General features: G+C 34.6%; 1 protein-coding gene across 6 annotated transcripts in view; it reads left to right on the top strand.

Annotated features, from left to right (window-relative positions):
- Nckap1 (NCK associated protein 1) overlaps positions 1–18267 on the top strand; it is an 82929-nt gene that overhangs the window by 18502 nt on the left and 46160 nt on the right. For 3 of the 6 annotated variants that reach the window (XM_023561129.2, XM_063259406.1, XM_063259404.1), the window contains 6 exons: positions 11607–11693; positions 11966–12022; positions 12824–12966; positions 13050–13140; positions 16269–16406; positions 17296–17344. In XM_023561129.2, coding sequence (XP_023416897.1) covers positions 11607–11693; positions 11966–12022; positions 12824–12966; positions 13050–13140; positions 16269–16406; positions 17296–17344 — 565 coding nt within the window. Of the gene's footprint in view, positions 1–11600; positions 11694–11965; positions 12023–12823; positions 12967–13049; positions 13141–16268; positions 16407–17295; positions 17345–18267 lie in introns of all 6 variants that reach the window. The other 3 variants (XM_013142387.3, XM_063259405.1, XM_063259403.1) reach the window with 1 other exon arrangement.

Raw genomic sequence — 18267 nt, 5'->3', positions numbered from 1 at the left:
TTTATTTCATGAAATTTATGGATGTTTGGGTGGTCTTTATTTGGTTAGTATAAATGTCATATGAAATATTTTATGAACATTTGTATAAGTTTTTATGTGTACATATATTTCAATTTCTTTTGTAGATATAAAAGAATAAAATTGTTGGGTTATGTGATAATTCTGTCTTTAACTTACACGATTGTATAGTGTTGAATGTTACGACTGTTTGTAGATTTACTGTTTGCAAAATCTTGTGTTTAATCTTTTGAACTATTCTTTATACATGATTTGATTCTGTTATTTTTGACCTGCTGACGTACTAGGTGTAGTATATTTGTGAAGTTTGGTGATCTCAGTTTTGGTAGGGGACTGTTAAAATAATGCTGAGGGATTCCTAGTCCTCTTGGATCAGGAAGTGAACAGCGAGGAAGGAGTTCAATAAAAATAAATTTATTTATTTATTTTAATTTTAAAGTAGAGTCTTGTTATGTGTTATGGGCTGGCCTTGAACTTGCTGTGTAGTCCAAACAGGCCTCCAAACTTGACCCTCTGCCTCAGCGTTTTCAAGTGCTGGGATTACAGGCATATGACTTCATACTTGGGGTACTATTATTTTTTAACTTTATAAAATAAATTGATGAAAGTGTAAAGATTTGGGATGACAACATCTAGGATTGACAGGAGGATGCAGATTTTTGGCTACTAAGTGTGCTGTAGAAGTGTTACTGGTGTTGTAGTCTTGGATGTGTCATAGAACATGCTTTATCTCAGGAATCAAGGTAAGTGCTATTTTCTATTTTGATTTATGTTTTATTGCTTGTCCCCAGTTTCAGAAAAGGTACTCCATAAAAAGTTGTTTCCAGTGAAATTTCAGCTAAAATTTTTTTGAAATTTCTGTAATATGATTTGTTGTGTTTGTTTTCGAGACAGGGTCTCACTATGTTGAGTACGGGCTGCTGTTGAACTTCTTGTGTAGCCCGGCTGGCCTCAGACTCACGGCAGCCTCTTCTTAGTGGTGGGATAACAGGCGTGCGCCACCGTGCTCAGCTCCTAAAATAAATTTTTACTAAAAATTTAATACTGTTTTCAGCCAAAATTTGCTGATTTTGTTTTTATTGTTACTATTTCTTCAGTCGCTGTCCTGGTCACCATACATACTTCTTAGTTCTGTTAGAAGCATGAGCTCCTTGCTATGGTGTGCAGTAGAGGAGGAGGGCGCCGCTGGCAGAAAGCAGCGTGATGAGTGGACAGGGGATTCCAGTGGCCAGCGTGGATTACTGTCTCTCTTCAGTCTTCCTTGTGGCTTGTGTATACATAGAGCAGAATCTGTCATTTTTCTGAGGGGAGAAAATAGAAGAGATTCATTACATTAACATATAAAAGTTATTTTACACAGGGAGCTATTTAAAATGATATTTTAATATTTTTTTTTATTTTAAAGGGAATAAAGCAATAAAATCAAATGAAACAAAACAGTGAAAATAATACTGGATTTCACAATCAAGATAGAAAGAAATCCTCCATAGTTCCTATGTTGCATCTTGTTATCCTCTAAATAAATGCTCAGACTGCCTGCAAAAATCAAACAAACAATGCCATTAATCATTGAGTTGTTTTTACCTTTAGTTACTGTCATCTCAGCCTGCCCTCTGAGTCTGCCAGTTGCCTGCAGCACAGGGATGGGGGCTGCCTTGTCTCCTAGCTTGTGCACCAGCTGGCTTATGGGAGGACACAGGTACCTTACTGGTTCTCCTTCTGACCTACATAACAGGATTTTTTATAAAGAAGATATGCAGGTATATGTAAGACTTGTCCTACTAATTTTTTTCCAAAACGTTTTAAACTTTCTCCCTTTTTTTCTTTGTATTTACATCTGAAATCTAATTTGTGTTTTACAAAATGGTAAAGATATTTTCTGACATAACTATCACTATGAATTTACCGATTATACATTTGAGTATAACATTTTGGGATTAATTGCCAGAGTATTAGAAAAAAAATTATGTAAATGACCATGCAGAGTGTTAAATTAGATTTTGGAGTCAGTGAAAGGAAAGACATTGTTGGTGAGTAGACTACCACAGAATAATACAGGCATTTTGGGTTAAAACATAAGTCATTATTCAAATAATTTGAAAAGTGTGCTTTTTCTTTTTTTTTTAAATGATTTTGAAACAGGGTTTTGCTTTGCAGTTCAGGCTGGCCTTGAACTCGACTTTGTAGCTCAGGCTGGCCTCAAACTTGTAGTGGTCCTCCAGAGTGCTGGGGTTGCAGGCATGTACCAGTACTCCTGACTGAAAAGTATGTTTTCAAACTAAGAATATTTTATATTACAGATACTACTTATGTATACTTTCAAGGAGCATAGTATTACAAGATCCCATAAAGTGGGACTTATTTAGGGTAGAATCAGTACTTTATTCATGGTTTTTCTGTTGCTACAGTTTCTTACAATATGATTGATTGTGATCATTTGTTCATAAATGAAGAAGTTATATGCTATTACAGTAACTCTTATTTAAAAAGCTTTCAATTCACTCACCTATCTGAATCATATTCCAGAACAGCTAAGAACTGTGGAAGGAAGGTAATTCTATTCCTGGGACTCTTTCCAGGAGAAATGAAAGCACATCTACTAAAGACTTGTTCATAGAAGCATTCACTGTTCAGGATAGCCCCTAACTGGAAACAGCTCAAATGCCCATCACCTATCAGTGGTTAAACAAATGTAGATACATTTAACTGCATGCTATTCAGCAATTAAAAGGAACTGAGATAGATAGTAGTAAATACTGGAACTGTTAGAGTAGGTGAAGAAGCAAAGTGTAAACGCTCGATTGTTTTATAGGAGATGTCTAGGAAGGGGGAATTTATTGAAGCAGAAAGTAGATCAGTATTTGCTTAGGGCTATGATTAAAAGAAATGAGAGTAATTGGAAATGGGCACAGAGAATTTTGGAGATGATAGGAGTGTTCCAAATAGAAGCTGGATAGGGTTGATTGTTTTATAATCATAAATTTAACTAAAATTATATATAACATGATTTTCAGCACTAAGAAATAGCATCCTGTAATAGAGGACGTTTATTTAGAAAAGAGCATTTTGGTTTGCTTGCCAAGTTTACATAGGCAAAATTGTAGTACTTCTGATATATTACATTAAAGGATTCACAAGAACACATAATTGATAGGAAGAGCAAGAAAAACTTTGGAAAATGCAGAAGGCAAAGGACCGTTTAATGTTGCCAGATACCTTAGATGTGTCCGGAATGTCTGTTGCCATTTTGACAAAGTTTGATGCAATGTGATTAGCGAGGTGGTGGTTAAGGTTTGATTTATGTCTAGTGTACCCAGTTATGAAACTCAGAAGATATATATCAATGCTGTGTTTTATTTATAATCCATCAATCTGCCTTGTTACCCCTACGGCAAGGTGAAGAGGAGGAACGGGATAGAAAGGGACAGACTGCTGCTGCCCTTTGTAGACTGCTCACGGGTGCCGGCAATGGTGGCATGTCCAGCTTATTGCTCCAAGCCTGATTCTCCTCATAGGCTGATTTTCTGGAGTGTTTCGGTGAAGTTCTCCACCATCCCGATCTACTGCCTGTTGTCTAGGCAAACCGAGCAACTTGGCCCTTCTGGGTCTTCACTTTGTGGTCCAGCTTCCTTTGGTTCATGTAGGCCTGGGCCACATCCTCATAGAGCTGGTCCCCCAAAGCTTCTGTCAGACAGGTCACTGCGGTGATGGCTTCTTGATGCCACATTTCCCTGCAGCTCTTTGCGCTTGTTCTGTGTGGCCTGGTGTATTTTGAGCAGGTGGGACAGTGTGATGGCATGGGCTAGGGGGTTGGGCACCAATATATTTTTTAAAAGACTATTCAAATGGAATGTGAAGGTTCTAGCATATGTATTTACATTTCTCTCTGTAATGGAAAATGGTGCTATTAAATGAGGTAAGTTGTGGTATCCCAAATACAATATGGTATCTTTTATACAAAAATGTTACACCTGACCAACTCCACTACCTATAATTAGCAGTGTGTTAGTTAGTATTTACAATAAAATTAATTTTATCAGTTTTACCACGTTGTAACCAGAATCTTAAATTCCTAGGATTTTAAAGTGTGCTCAGTTAGTAAAAGAGAGATTTATTATTGAACGTTATAGTACTCGTTGTTACAATTACCTACTGTTTGAGTCCAAAACAGTGAAAACCAACCCCTTTTTATTTATTTTTATTTTTTATTTTTTATTTTGTCTTTTTGAGACAGGTCTTACTGTGCAGTTCAGGTTGGCCTTGAGCTCATTTATAAACTGGCAGTGATCCTCTTGCCTCAGTCTGTGAAGTGCTGGGATTACAGGTGTGCCCCACCATGCCTGGCTTCATTTTTATTTCTTAATGATTTTGTGGGTTGTCTGGGCAGTTTCTCTGTTGGTCTCACCAACTGCAGGGTCAGGTCTGCTGACAATGAACCCAGCTGGGTCAGCAGAGAGGCTGAACCTCATAGGATACTTAAGACTTGCTCACATGTGGCGCTTGGGGTGTATCAGCAGAGCAGAGTCTGCAGTTGTAAGCCTTGTTAAATTAAGCCCTAACTTTAAGTAACATAGTGTCACTTGTACTGGATTCCGTTGGTCCAAGTAAGATACAAGGCCAGCAGCCCAAAATCAAAAGAGTGAGAAAATGGCTTACAATTCGGTCTTTGTTTCTGTCCTAGAAGTCAAACATGACTTTGTGTGTGCAAGGCAGTTGCTGTACCTCCAGTCTATTTTTTTTTTCTTTTTTTGAGCTAAGATCTTGCTAAATTGCCTAGGTGTAGCTTGAATTTGTGACCCTCCTGCTTCAGCCTCCCAAATGGCTGAGATTACATGCATGCACCACCATGACCAGTTTGAACTACAGCTCTTAGTGGAAAGAGTAATAGAAACATGGGCATAACCTTTACTAGGATTTGTTTTTGCCTTTCAGTTCTTTTTAAGACTCAATTTACTTTTCAGAATTAATTCAGATAGATATTTAGCATGCAAAATTGGAAAAATCACTTCAGTATACAAGACAAAGGGAGTTTTTAAAGATTTCAGTGCCTCCGTTCACAAACTTAATTCACTTCACAGTTCTGGAAAAGATTATATTCTTGCAGAAATGATGGCTTCAGTCTTTTATCTGTCATCTGATCAGTTTGCAGACCTTTTTTTTTTTTTTTTTTTTTTTGCCAAGTACTTCTGTTTGTGAACCAGATTCCAATCAAAGCATGTGAACCAAAGAACCACTTGTTTTCTACAAAGGAAACAATGTTAGCTTTGCTTGTCCCACCACTACTACCTTTGTCTCATTGTGTAGCGACATAATTGTTCACAAGTATTGAAGAGGGTAGTCAAACCTGTAATCTAATAGCTTGGATTGGTATCTTACCTTTTCCTAGTCTGTTTCTGTGCCTGAGAAATACTAGATAGATAGATTAGGAAGATATAATAAGTTATGAAGATAGTGATGATCATTACATAGTAGTACAGATGTACTTAGTGACATAACTACACACTTAAAAATGGGTTAATGTACTACATTTTATGTTTTACACAAGGAAATGTACATTGAAGAGTAATTACATGGATTAAATTTAATAATGCATAAACACTTAATGCTTATTATCTAGATTAGTATTAGACTAATTCCTTCAAATTTATTTGCTACTTGTCCAGGAAATACTGCTAATAGAATTATCTTGTATAAATAAGAGGAAAAGAAATCCTCAAATGTTTTAAAATAGGGACTACTGGGGATGTAGCTCAGTGGCATAAGCGCCTGCCTGGCAAGTGTAAGGTCCTGAGTTCGATTTCTTGTATAAAAGCAAAACCTTGATGCCCACAACACATCCCGTTTTGGGGCTGGGGATATAGCTCAGCGGCACAAGCGCCTGCCTACCAAGCGTAAAGCCCTAATTTTAATTCCTGGTACCAAAAAAAAGTAAAACAAAACAGAGTTTTATGACCCTTTTTAAAAATGGCCAGTGTTTGCATTGATTTGAATTTCACATGATTTTAGCTTGCTTATATTTGATATAAGCATATGTCATTCTCTTAGTTGCTTCTCCTTTTATACTTTCTTATTCTAGAATGACATAATGAAATATTTTGCACACCTTAGACAATTTAGTCAAGGAGTTAAATCACTACTATGCTAGTATATGTTCGATTACAGAAACTCATGTACATATGAATTTATACCTGGTAATGAATTTATCAGTAAGTGAAGTTTAAGATTAATGGTACTGCACACCAGCAGTCCCAGCACTCAAGAGTATTGCTGCAAATTTGAGGCTACCTAGTGAGTTCCAAGCCAGTCTGGGCTACATGGTGAGACCCTATCTCAAACACTGTCCCTATAAAATACAATACAATGCAAAACGAAGAACTCCCTTTGTGATTTTTATGTTGAGAAACTTGAGGATCATTTATTTGTTATTATGTGCCTGTATTCTAGATGCTAGAGAGACAGTAGGAAATAATACAAGACTCTTTTGCCCTTGTGAAATTTAAATTCAACCTGGGTTATTAGACAAGTGGATGAATACTTTTATTTGGAAATAAATTGTAGGAAGAGATAGGATCTAGGATGAGTCAGAAAACACTGGGAAAGAAGAGATTATTTTAGCAAAGAGTGCTCATGCTCAGCCATAGCTTTCACTGTAGAGAAGCAAGATGGGGTGAGCTATGCTGGGAAACCGGCAAGGTTATCTAAGATGTGACAGCAAGTGCAAAGGCAGAGGCTCTAAGGTTGGGGACCAGCAGGAAGACCAGCATGACAGGTGTGACAGGTCCTGGGTGAGGAAGGAGGAGGGCAAAGGACATGGAGTTCCTGAGAAGGACCATTGAAGCACAGATGAGGATGTTATCCTTTGGGTGATGGAAAACCATGAGAGTTTAAAATAATACACAGAAACTTTATTTTGAAATAATACTAGACTTACAGAAAATTTGCAAATGTAGTAGAGAGTTCCTATATATATATTTCGGTGTTAACATCTTGCATTACCATCATAGGAATCATTGTTTTAAGATAGAGTGCTGGTTTGGTTGGATCATTGAACACAACTGTTTGCAGTCTCTCTGTTTGAATGTTCACTTTGTATGCTTTGATACTGTGACTTGAGCAACTATCTCTAAGATGATAATGTGTAATCTATTAACTGGTGATTTCTTACTGTTTTTTTTTTTGTAGTTCTGTATTACTTGTACCCTTACACCGCTTTGTTTTGTTTTGTTTTTTCTTTTTCCTTTTAAATAAAATTTTAAAAAAAGATAGAGTGCTGGATGCATTAAATTGTCTACTTTGCCTGGGAATGTGTGAAAAGAGAAGACAGCAGAAATGCAAAGATCAGTTAGGAGGCTACAGTAATAGTTTGCGTGACAGTGATAATTAGGTAGTAGCTGGAACAGTTTTAAAAGAAATCTCAGTACCTTCTTATTTAAGCCTACGTTGAGACATCATACTAAGAAAATGGGTAAAGCATTTCCTGTGAAACTGAAGTTCTGTATTGATTTCTAGCACAAGATACTAGTATAATTAGATACAGAAAAATAATTTATTAAGCAAAAGCAGTTTTAAATACAAAAGAATAATTGAAATGGGTAAATAAAACTTCTGCCTACCTTCTTATTGTGTTGAAAATCAATGAATTATATCTGTGAGATACTCTACAATTTGCCAATCCCTTTATCATAAAAGAATGACAGTAAATACTAAAGTTTCAGTGAATATTTTAGGTAGTTATATTTATTGAAAATCCTTAGCTGAACAAAGATTAGTTACCAAGAATTTTCAGAGCGGAAATATGATCCCTGTAGTTCAACTTGTGTAGCCTCTTTATTTTCAGATTTTACTTAAATGTTAAGAATGGTTCCTTTTCTAGAGATTATAATGTAAATATACAGATATTTTGACAAAATGCAGATTCCATAAAACATGGATATACACTTCAGGAAAAGAAAAAACTTGTATATATATTTTAATACTGAATTTATTGAGACATCATGAAATTAATAGGTATTACCATTGGCCCCTAAAATTGCAATAGGAGCTCAGGGTGTTGCCAGTAGCTTCCAGTCATGAGTGCTGCGAACTGCTGCTTGGGTAACCTTGGTCCCTGAGATCGCTGCACATGCATTTTCAGTTTCTTCTCTGAGGGTTGGCTGCTACGTACAACATCCTTTAGGGGTCCCTACATAAAGGTAACACCATCTGTTGAAAACAGTCATCCTACTTTTCTTTTCCTGAAGTATAGATACATTTTTGGCAGATTCTATATATCACATGAGATACTTTAAAAGAATTTGATCAACAAAAATTTTCTAAAATATTACTTCTCTAACACTCTGTTGTATAATAAGTTTATTACTGATGTTTAAAGTTAAATGAAGTGTTGAATTAAGCACACCTTAATTCTAGATGTTAAATCTGAACTTAGCACTGCTTGGTAGTATCTACTCTGTTTTATCTCAAGAACTAAAATACAGCGTTTCTTTTCTTTTGTAGTTGAAACCTGAGTTATAGTTGACCTCATATGTATAGGGCTTTATAGGACCCTAATTGTAACTATTGATAGAGATGTGAGGAACACATGAGATGCTTGTAAAATACTTGAAACAGTGTCTGACAAAACACTTGCTCAGTAAATATCTGTGTTTAGTAGAAGTACGATGAGTGGTATTAAGATGATTTATAATTGTTTTTATTTTGTTTATCTTGAAGAAGTGGTTTACATGGTTTCTTCATTATTCACGTAGCATTTAACAGTTTCTGGGTAACAGGCATAATGGTATGTTGTTGTGTACATTGTTTTGGTTAATAGTCCATGTTAGCCCCCATTTGATGAGAAGGGTGTTTAGACTGTGAGACGTTAAGTCACAATAAGAGATAAACTTTCTGATGTAACTTTTGAAGGCATGTCAATCTGACACAGACATACAGATGTCTTTTTTTAATTTTTTATTTATTTTTTGTTACCGGGCATTGAACTCACTACCTAGAGCTTGCCAGGCAAGCGCTTACGCTGCTGAGCTAAATCTCCAGACCCCTACAAATGTCTTTTAAGTTAGTCTTATAATCCCTTTATATGAGGTACTTCTTTGTGTACAAAGCTATAAAATATGGATGGGGAAGATTAAAAACTCAGAACTTTGTAGGTTGGACATAGCAGTGATAAGATAGAAAGTAAGAGCTGCTATTAGAAATCATATGCATTAAGAGTAAAAGTTTGTGTTCAAGAAAGTTACTCAGTACATAATTTCTTGAAAATGAGGTTCCATTTAAACTTCATAGGAGTAGTGAGATTTGGATATGTGTAAGTTGTGGGATTTTGATACCACATTAGGGGAACTCTGGGAATGAGATGTGTATAGAAAATAGTGTATGAGTATGTGAATGGATTCAGGGGAAATTTAGATAGGACAAGGAAATTAGGGCCAGATTGAGAGTTATTTCAAAGCTTGATTACCAATGTTCAGTTTAGACAATGCTGATTGTTTAGTAAATGTTCATGGCTGATATAGAACCTACAAATATATGGGTTAGGGGACAGTAAAATTGAATGAGAAATTTAGATCATGATGAGATTTTATTAATGAATTAATTTTATTAATGAAAGGGGAATTGTCAGACATGTGGAACAGTGGAATGAACACTGCTTTATAGAAAAGATGATGAGATTTCCAATCTCTGCTGTTACTAAGTTATTTAGATTTCAGAAGGTGCTTTTAAGTTTTATTAGTAAAATACTCCTGGTGTATAAAATGCAGGCTGTATGAAAGACCTAAGATGATGGAGTCATTAATTGACCAGACTGGATACTGAAGATGAAGGGTGTATGGGGGCCACTGTTAATTATCCTAGAGGGCAACTGAAATAAATTGGGATTAGTAAGACAGTAACAACCAGATTTTTCTCTTCATGTCTTATTTTTTTTGAGTCTACTTTTACTTGTTTTATCTTAAAATTCAAATTTTAAAAACTGCAGAGCAAAAAAACTGAATATGTCAATCTTGAATGCTTAATGCTGTTGAAGAAGGTAAAGGTAGTGTAAAATAGGAGGTTTTTTAAGGGCATGGTGTTGCCCCCTGGTAATTCCAGCACTTGGTAAGCCCAGCACTCAGAAGACTGAGGCAGGAGGATCATTGCAAGTCAAAACTAGCCTGAGCTATATAAAGTAAGCTCCAGGTGAGCCTGAACTGCATAGTGAGACCCTGTCTCAAAAAAAAAAAAAAAAAAAAAAAAAAAAAAAAAAAAGGTATTTATTTGTTGTTGCTGGAGTAATGATTAAAATGGTGCATACAACAGGATTATTCTGAAACGTATGTTTCTTGTGTAGCTTCTCATAAAAACAGTAATATATCCTTTACAAATACATGTTAATTTCTCTGACATCATGGGGAAGTATGAGATAATTTATTTAAATGTCTTCAGGGACTTAAGTATTGGTTTAGTGAGTCTACCAGACTGCTGTTTTGCTGTTTTAAGTTGATGTCATGTAGTTTTAAAGAATCTTTTCCAGATGTTAGACTTGTAGCTGTAAACTTTCTGACTTAATCATAATAGTTCAGTGTAATTGTGGAGAAATCTGTCTTCTAATGCGTCCTTTATAAATGTTAATAGCTACATGAAGGCCTCAGAATTCTGTAGACTTTGTAGCAAGTTTGCTGTGTTGAAGCTTTCTCATTTTCCTGTTTTTTTTACTTTTTAAATAAATGTGTCTTAGATATTCATGTATTTAGATCCCCTGGAGCAGGTTACGAAGCAGGTTTGAGGGGGGTTGTGAAATTTTGCTTTTCTAACAAGGTCCTAAATGTTGTGGAATCTGCTATTTTATAGGCCACACTCACAATCTGAATGATTGGTTGGAATTCTGGTAGTGCAATTAATACAGGGCCTTAAATATGATTAAATTCTGTCAGAAATTATATTAGTAGTTGATTTAAAAAATATTAGGGCTTATAAATTTAATAACAGTTGATTGAAATAATAGCTGTCTTTCACACTTTCCTCTTTCATGTCTTAACTCTAGTTTTGCTTCTTTCTCATTTGTTTTTTGTTGTTGTGGTTTTGATTTTGTTTACTATATTATTGTGTTTGTGGATCTGGTTAGGGAACCGTTACTGTATTTTATGTTTGTATCTACATTTTATTTTGCATGCGTAACGTGGCTTTGCCTGGATATTCTTTTTGGTAAGTTCCCGATTTATACAGCATATTGTTTTTTTTTGTAGTGTAAATTGTAATGTTTCACCTTCTTTTCTCCCACTTCTAGTAATAAATCATGCTCATGACCTGTTTTTATTTTTTTTTAAAGAGTTTATAATTGTTTTTTCCTAACATTTTCCTATTTTCCTTAATAGCACAATTTGGTACTAATCTGCTTTGATTTGTTTTATAGCCTCACGCTCTCAGTTGCTGATCACTTTTAGCAGTTGCTGTCTCGAGTATTTTGGTTTTTTAAAAAAGGCTGTGATGATTTAGAAATATTCTAAAAGCTTATGCTTCCATATAGCAATCATTAAAGAAGATAGTTGTAGTGAAGTTGAGTATTTCTGTTCTCTATGAAAATACATTTAATTTTGTTTTTACAGCAACAGCTTGCACAACTACAGAAAGAAAAATCAGAGATTCTGAAAAATCTGGCGTTATATTACTTCACATTTGTAGATGTTATGGAATTTAAGGTATGTATTTTAGTATATAAAGCTTAATAGTTCAAAAACAGATTTAATCGTTAATTGTGTAACTAGCTTTATCACTTGTACATAATAAAGTTGGAATTCTTTCATCAATGAAATCTAAAATACGTGTTACTAATATTTTTTGGATTTAAAATTATTTATACAGGACTGGGAATAAAAGCACTTGTCTAGCATATGTGAGGACCCCAGTTCAGTATGCAGCACCTGAAAAACACTGATATGAGTAGAATATTAAAACAAATTTTTCTTTTCAGGACCATGTTTGTGAATTGCTGAATACTATTGATGTTTGCCAAGTTTTCTTTGACATTGTAAGTTTGATTTACAGAAAAATTTCTGAATCTTTTTGTTTTCAAAAGATCTCGGTGAATCAGTTGCTTTTTTTTTTTTTTAAGAGAAGGTTGTACAACTAGTGTAGAACGTTTTAGTACTGTTAATTTGACTTGTTGAGTAGCTTTTATAAAAAGTAAAAATTTGGAATACATTTTTGTATCATCACTCAGTCTTATACATATTGAGGTATACTTATCACATTTAGTATTAAAAAAAGTGAAGTGGCTGATTCTTTTTCCTATAAAAAGCATACTTAGGGGCCAGGAGTTTAGCTCAGCGCCACAAATGCCTGCCTGGCAAGCCTGATGCTATGAGTTTGATCCTTGGTACCAAAAACAAACAAACAAATCCATGAATCAAAGGCATACTTAATAGGATTTTTTGTAGCATGACAGTTTGTAGATATGGGATGTCAGGGTGAGAAATGTCTACGTTGATTTGATGATGAATTTTTTTTTAAAATACTCTTGGTGAGGTCAGTACCAAACATTTCTTCTTATTCTGGGTTTTTTTGTTGTTCTTTTGAGTTGTTACCAGTTTGAATACAGTGGTCACAAGTTCTGCTTTTATCTGTAGAACTGTGTAACAAACACAAAACTTACCTGTAACTTCCAAATTTTAGATATTTGTTATTGAGAGGAATTTCAATTTCAGAAATGTGTGTAAAAATTGTATGAATAGAATATTAAAAATTTACGATTTTTAATAGCTGTTCTGAAGATTTTTGTATATGCTTAAAAGTTGGGCAAATAGGATTGAATTTGATTATTTTCTTCTAGACTGTGAACTTTGATTTAACAAAGAACTACTTAGATTTGATTATAACCTATACAACATTAATGATACTGCTGTCTCGAATTGAAGAAAGGAAGGCAATCATTGGATTATACAATTATGCTCATGAAATGACCCATGGAGCAAGGTAGTCCAGCATTGTAAAAATTACTCCAAATTTTTCAGTTTAATAATGTACAACTTACTGAAATTTCATATGTTTGTTTTAAGTGACCGAGAATACCCACGTCTTGGTCAGATGATTGTGGATTATGAAAATCCTTTAAAAAAGATGATGGAAGAGTTTGTACCTCATAGCAAGGTAAGTGCTTGTTTTTAGGTATGCTATAATAGGTATGAGGGATCACTTAAGCATGGATAAAGTGGTAACATCTTTTGGGAGAAAAATTATAATGAAATATAAATGAGAACTGTTGGTGATTTTATCTAATTATGAACTAGAGAACTGGTAAATGAGATTCATGGTAGTGTACATTTGGGAAAATATTGATTCATTGTAGTTTTTAGCTTCAGTCTAGTACAAAGAGGTAGTAGAAATGTCTTAACGCCATACCAGTCTCCTTATGTGTTAGCTTTCAGTTGCTAGTATGTAACGTTTGATTTACACAGTTTAAAGGAGGAAATGGTTCATTTTGGCTTATGGTTTCAGAGGTTTACTCATTGCAGAAACAACATGGTGGAAGGGATGGTAGAGAACAGCTTCTAGACGCACGGGAAGGGGAGAGTAGGAAGAATAGGCCAGGAATCAGAAGTAGTCCCCAAGATCGCACTTCATGATTCACCCAGAGAAACCCAGAAGCGTGTTTTACTGGTGTGCTTCTCGAGGTAATCAAGTTGAGGATTAAGATTAACCGTCATACCTTAGATTGTGATCTCAGTTTTGCCAGTTGCTGACTGGAATATTAACTGAGTTACTTAACCATACTCACTGTACTTCAGTTTTCTTTTTGGTGAGAATAGTACTTACATGGTTTTTTTGAACATTAAATGAATTACTTTGTAAAAGATGTTTAGATACGTAGTATGTGATAAATTTTAGCTGTGTTACAGTCTCTTCATGGGAAAAAACAATAGTTTGTGAAATTAATTGGAAATGTTTCTCTAACATACAATAAAAATAGTTCTTAATGAATTAATAATGTTGGTTAAAAGGAGTCTTAACAGGTATAAATAAAAATAAAAATCACCAAAAAAAGGAATCTTGCTATTGTGGCTTCTCTGCAGTAGGCTGGTTCAAGGCGCTGTAGATTAAGTCCTTTAGTGTCTTCCCCAGCCGCCTTGTGTATAGGTGAGTGCTGAGGACTACTGAAGTGTCATGACAAGGTAAAAACCATTTGAGAGATCAGTGCCCAAGCCCAAATTGAAGTTTTGAGTACTAGAATCTTAATCTGTTGTTTTCGATCAACAAGAATTACACTTTTAATAATAAAATATTCATATAAATTATACTTACTCATGAAAATTCTTAAGATACTTAAGTTCCTAGTTTAGTTATATTATACAGGTTGAACTTCCTAATCTGAAAATGTAAAATGTACAAAATTCAAAATACTTTTCACGTATTATTTGTATATTTTTTCATCTGAGAAGTGTATATTCATCTCAGATGCTCATTTTTTGGGTTGAGTTTTTGAATTTTGGGAGCCTGAATTTTTTCAATTCTTCGTTTGTACTAGATGTAAGTCCTTTGTCTGAGGGACAACTGGGTATAATATTTTGCCACTCTCTGGGTTGTCTTTTCACTCTGTTGGTGATCTCTTTTGTTGTGCAAAAGCTTTTTATAGTAAGGTGAGATCCCATTTGTTGATTCTTGGTAGTAATTCCCATGCAGTTTAGCAAAAGCACTTCTGGACAACAAAGACAAATCAGGCGGCATCACAATCCCTGACTTGAAATTATACTGTAGTATACTGTGATAAAATCAGCATGGTATTGGGGGGAAAAAATCATACCTGAGAATCATTGGAGCAGGAGAGAAGGTACAGCTGCAACTCCAAATACACTCAGCCACTTTATCTTCAACGAAGGAGCCAAACATGTTCACTGGAAGAAAGCTTTTTAAATAAATGGTTCTGGGAAAATTGGCCTTCCACATACTGAAGACTAAAACTAGACCCATGTCTGTCACTATATACTAAACTAAAGTCAAAGTGGATCATACAGCTAGATATTAAAACAGAAACACTAAATCTACTGAAAGAGAAAATAGGTAGAAATCTTAAAGATACAGGCAGAGACTTCTTGAAAAAAATCCTGATCTTGATTTTGCTGATGTTACATCGTAATCTCAGTGTTTCGATAGAATGACTGTTATACATCTGCCAGGATTAAAAAAGTTAATTCATACAATTTATTTTTAAAAGGATTCTTAGTCTGCTACATCAGAATTATTTGACAGAGCTTAATAAGATGATAGATTCTGGGATTCTACAACCAGAGGTTCAGATTTACTAAATTTAAATAGAGATCTGAACTCTGCACAAATTTGCCTGGTAGTTTACAATGGCTAGATTAAAGAATCTTAAGGATTTTTTTGGAAGAAAGGATGCAAAATCTAGAGGAGGGACAGTTAGCAAACTAACAGACAAATGATGTAAGTATTAAATAACTTGATGATAAAGCTATAAATAAATCAAATCAAAGTTAAATAATTTATTAAGGAAGAATGTAGGGGGCTGGAGATACAGCTCAGCGGCATAGTGCCTGCCTGGCAAGCATAAGGTCCTGAGTTGAATTCCTGATATTACCCCCCTCAAAAGAAAGAATATAGATGTTACAAGGTACTCTTTGGAGAAATGTAAAACATGCTAAGCTCTCTTAACATATTAATGATGGAGCTATAATGGTTATATTTTGCTGCCAAACTGCTTGATTTGAGCATGATATGTTCCTGCCAGCCGAACCACTGGTGTTACATATGTGAATGTCCCATTGGTTAGCATTGGACAGTCCCATGGGGTTGTACAAGCCACCTGATTGGATAGTTATGCATGTGCCATCAGTGGTCCAGGTCATCTGTTTGGACAGTTACATATGTACCACTGGTGGTTCAAGCCAGCAGGAACATATTACCACTTAGGCATACTACCCTGACATCTTTTCTTTTTGTAAGAATGGTCAGAACAGAAACTTAACATTGCAAGAAAGCCATGATAATTGATCTCCATCCCTTTTGAAATATTCCCTGGGTTGCTGTTTCTTTTAACTTTTAAGAAAGCAACATGATTTCTTGAGCAAAGGTCTTGCCCAGGAGTGTATAATCTATGTAGCTTTTGTAAAATTAAAAAAAAACCTAGCAGAGGAAAGCTGTGATCCAGCTTATTTGAAGAGCATGGTTGTAATTAGTTTCTGATGTTTTATAATATTATCATACAAATTTAAATGGAAAGAAAAAAGAATTATTCCCTACCTTTGTCTTTCTTATTTTAGTCTCTTTCAGATGCACTCATTTCTCTCCAGATGGTGTATCCTCGAAGGAATCTTTCAGCTGACCAGTGGAGAAATGCCCAGTTACTGAGCCTCATCAGTGCACCCAGTACCATGCTCAATCCTGCACAGTCTGACACTGTATGGTTCTGTAGCTCACTTCTGAATGAAAATAGACTTTTTTAAAAAATCACTTAAGTAGTGTTGCTACAGTTTCTTTCTGTTGCTCATTAGTTTTCATAATTTTTATTTTTGATGTTAACAAAAACATCAAATTAATACGACTAATACAAGTATGTTTGCTTGAAAGTTTTAAAAGATTGATTGACCCTGTATGACATCAAAATTAGAACATCTGGAAAAGTATAAAGAAAAAAAGTCACTCTAGCTATTACCAGCTAAAGCAAATCATTACTCTGTTTCTATTTCTTTGTAATCATTTCTGTCTGTATATGAGCAAAATTAACTGATTCTGGGGAGACAGTATCCAGGAACATACGTCTTTTTTCACTTGAATAAAATTCCATACTTTGGAATAATGTAAACTCTGAAATAGGATTAAAAAATTTTAGAAGTCAACATTTGCCACACTGAAGACAGTTTACTAACCAGATGTTTTAAAGCCAAGATTGCAGGGTGTGCACATCTGGGCTGCTCTTAACTCCTCTGTTGACTACAGTTTAAACATGTTGGGAAACTTTTATGTAGATTTTCAGATTTGTAGTATTTGAGCCACAAATTGAATATTAACAATTCCTAGGAAGGTGGAGATGGTAGCAAACACCTGTAATCCCAGCACTCGGAGCCTGAAGTAGGAAGATCCCATGTTTGAACCCAACCCTGGAAATTCAGCATCTTAGCAAAGCCCTGTCTTAAAATGTAAAAAGTTGGGGGATGCAGGTCATTGTGACTGCTCTTGGTTCAGTTTTTGGTACTGATTCCCCCTCCCAAATCCTTAGGATGAAGATGATGATTCAGTATGCAATTTTAAAGAAAATTCTTTTAACCAGAAATGTGTGTATATTTTCAGATGCCTTGTGAATATCTGTCTTTGGATGCGATGGAGAAATGGATTATCTGTAAGTAAAATGGGTTAGTTGGGGTTACTTCTCAGATTAATTAGAGAAAAATAACAGATAACATGTATTAATTCTGTTTTTGTACTATGCTATATGTTAAACCTCTATTACAGATGAGGAATCTAAAGCTTAGGCTACACAGCTAGCCAGTCACAAAGCCAGTTAACAACCTACCCTACCTTAAGTAAGGTTCATGAATCATTTATATTGTCTTTTGAATATAACTTTCAACACTAAATTCCTGTGGGGATTTTTGTGATGTTTTTAAAAATACCAAATCTATTCATTTAAGGTTTTTGGTTTTAATTTACTTTAGTACCTCTAACGAGTTATATATTTGGCAGTTTGCTAGATAGATAAGGGATAAAATTAGTATTTTCCGTACCTGTGGAACTCACAAATTATAGGGAAAGTAGATACACAGGTATAATACAGAGTGAGATTTGCTATTATATAGTTTAATTTCCTTTCCTATCCCTAAGCTTACTGCCATAGAGGAATCATTTTGAATAGTTTGTGTCTTTTAGTTTTTATAGTACTTTATTTCTTGATTTATTAACTGGTTATAAGAATTTGATTTTTCTTTCATTGTAGTGTTTCTCCATTTATGGTGAAGGACTGGTTTTTCTTCATTTTTTTTGATTGATATTTTAGTAAAATAATGTGAATCACTAAAATTCTCAGAAGAGTAAAGTAGTAAACAAAGACAAAATAAAAGATCATAGTTTTGATTACTAGATTTCAGCTTAATTTGACAACTAGATACTAGATTTCTACTTAGAAATCATCCATTTTATGAAAATTTCTAAATACTTTGTATACTTAACTGGCACTTTGAGTAGCATGGGTTTTAGTGTATTAAGAAGTGATTTGTTGCATATTTTAGCTGCCCTTGGTCATTTATTAAGTATATTATTTTTTAC

This window comes from Cavia porcellus, unplaced genomic scaffold (genome assembly GCF_034190915.1).
Source record: "Cavia porcellus strain 051 isolate PalLab524CR breed Dunkin Hartley unplaced genomic scaffold, mCavPor4.1 scaffold_12, whole genome shotgun sequence".
Lineage (NCBI taxonomy): Eukaryota > Metazoa > Chordata > Mammalia > Rodentia > Caviidae > Cavia > Cavia porcellus.
This window is presented reverse-complemented; position numbering and strand designations above follow the sequence as displayed.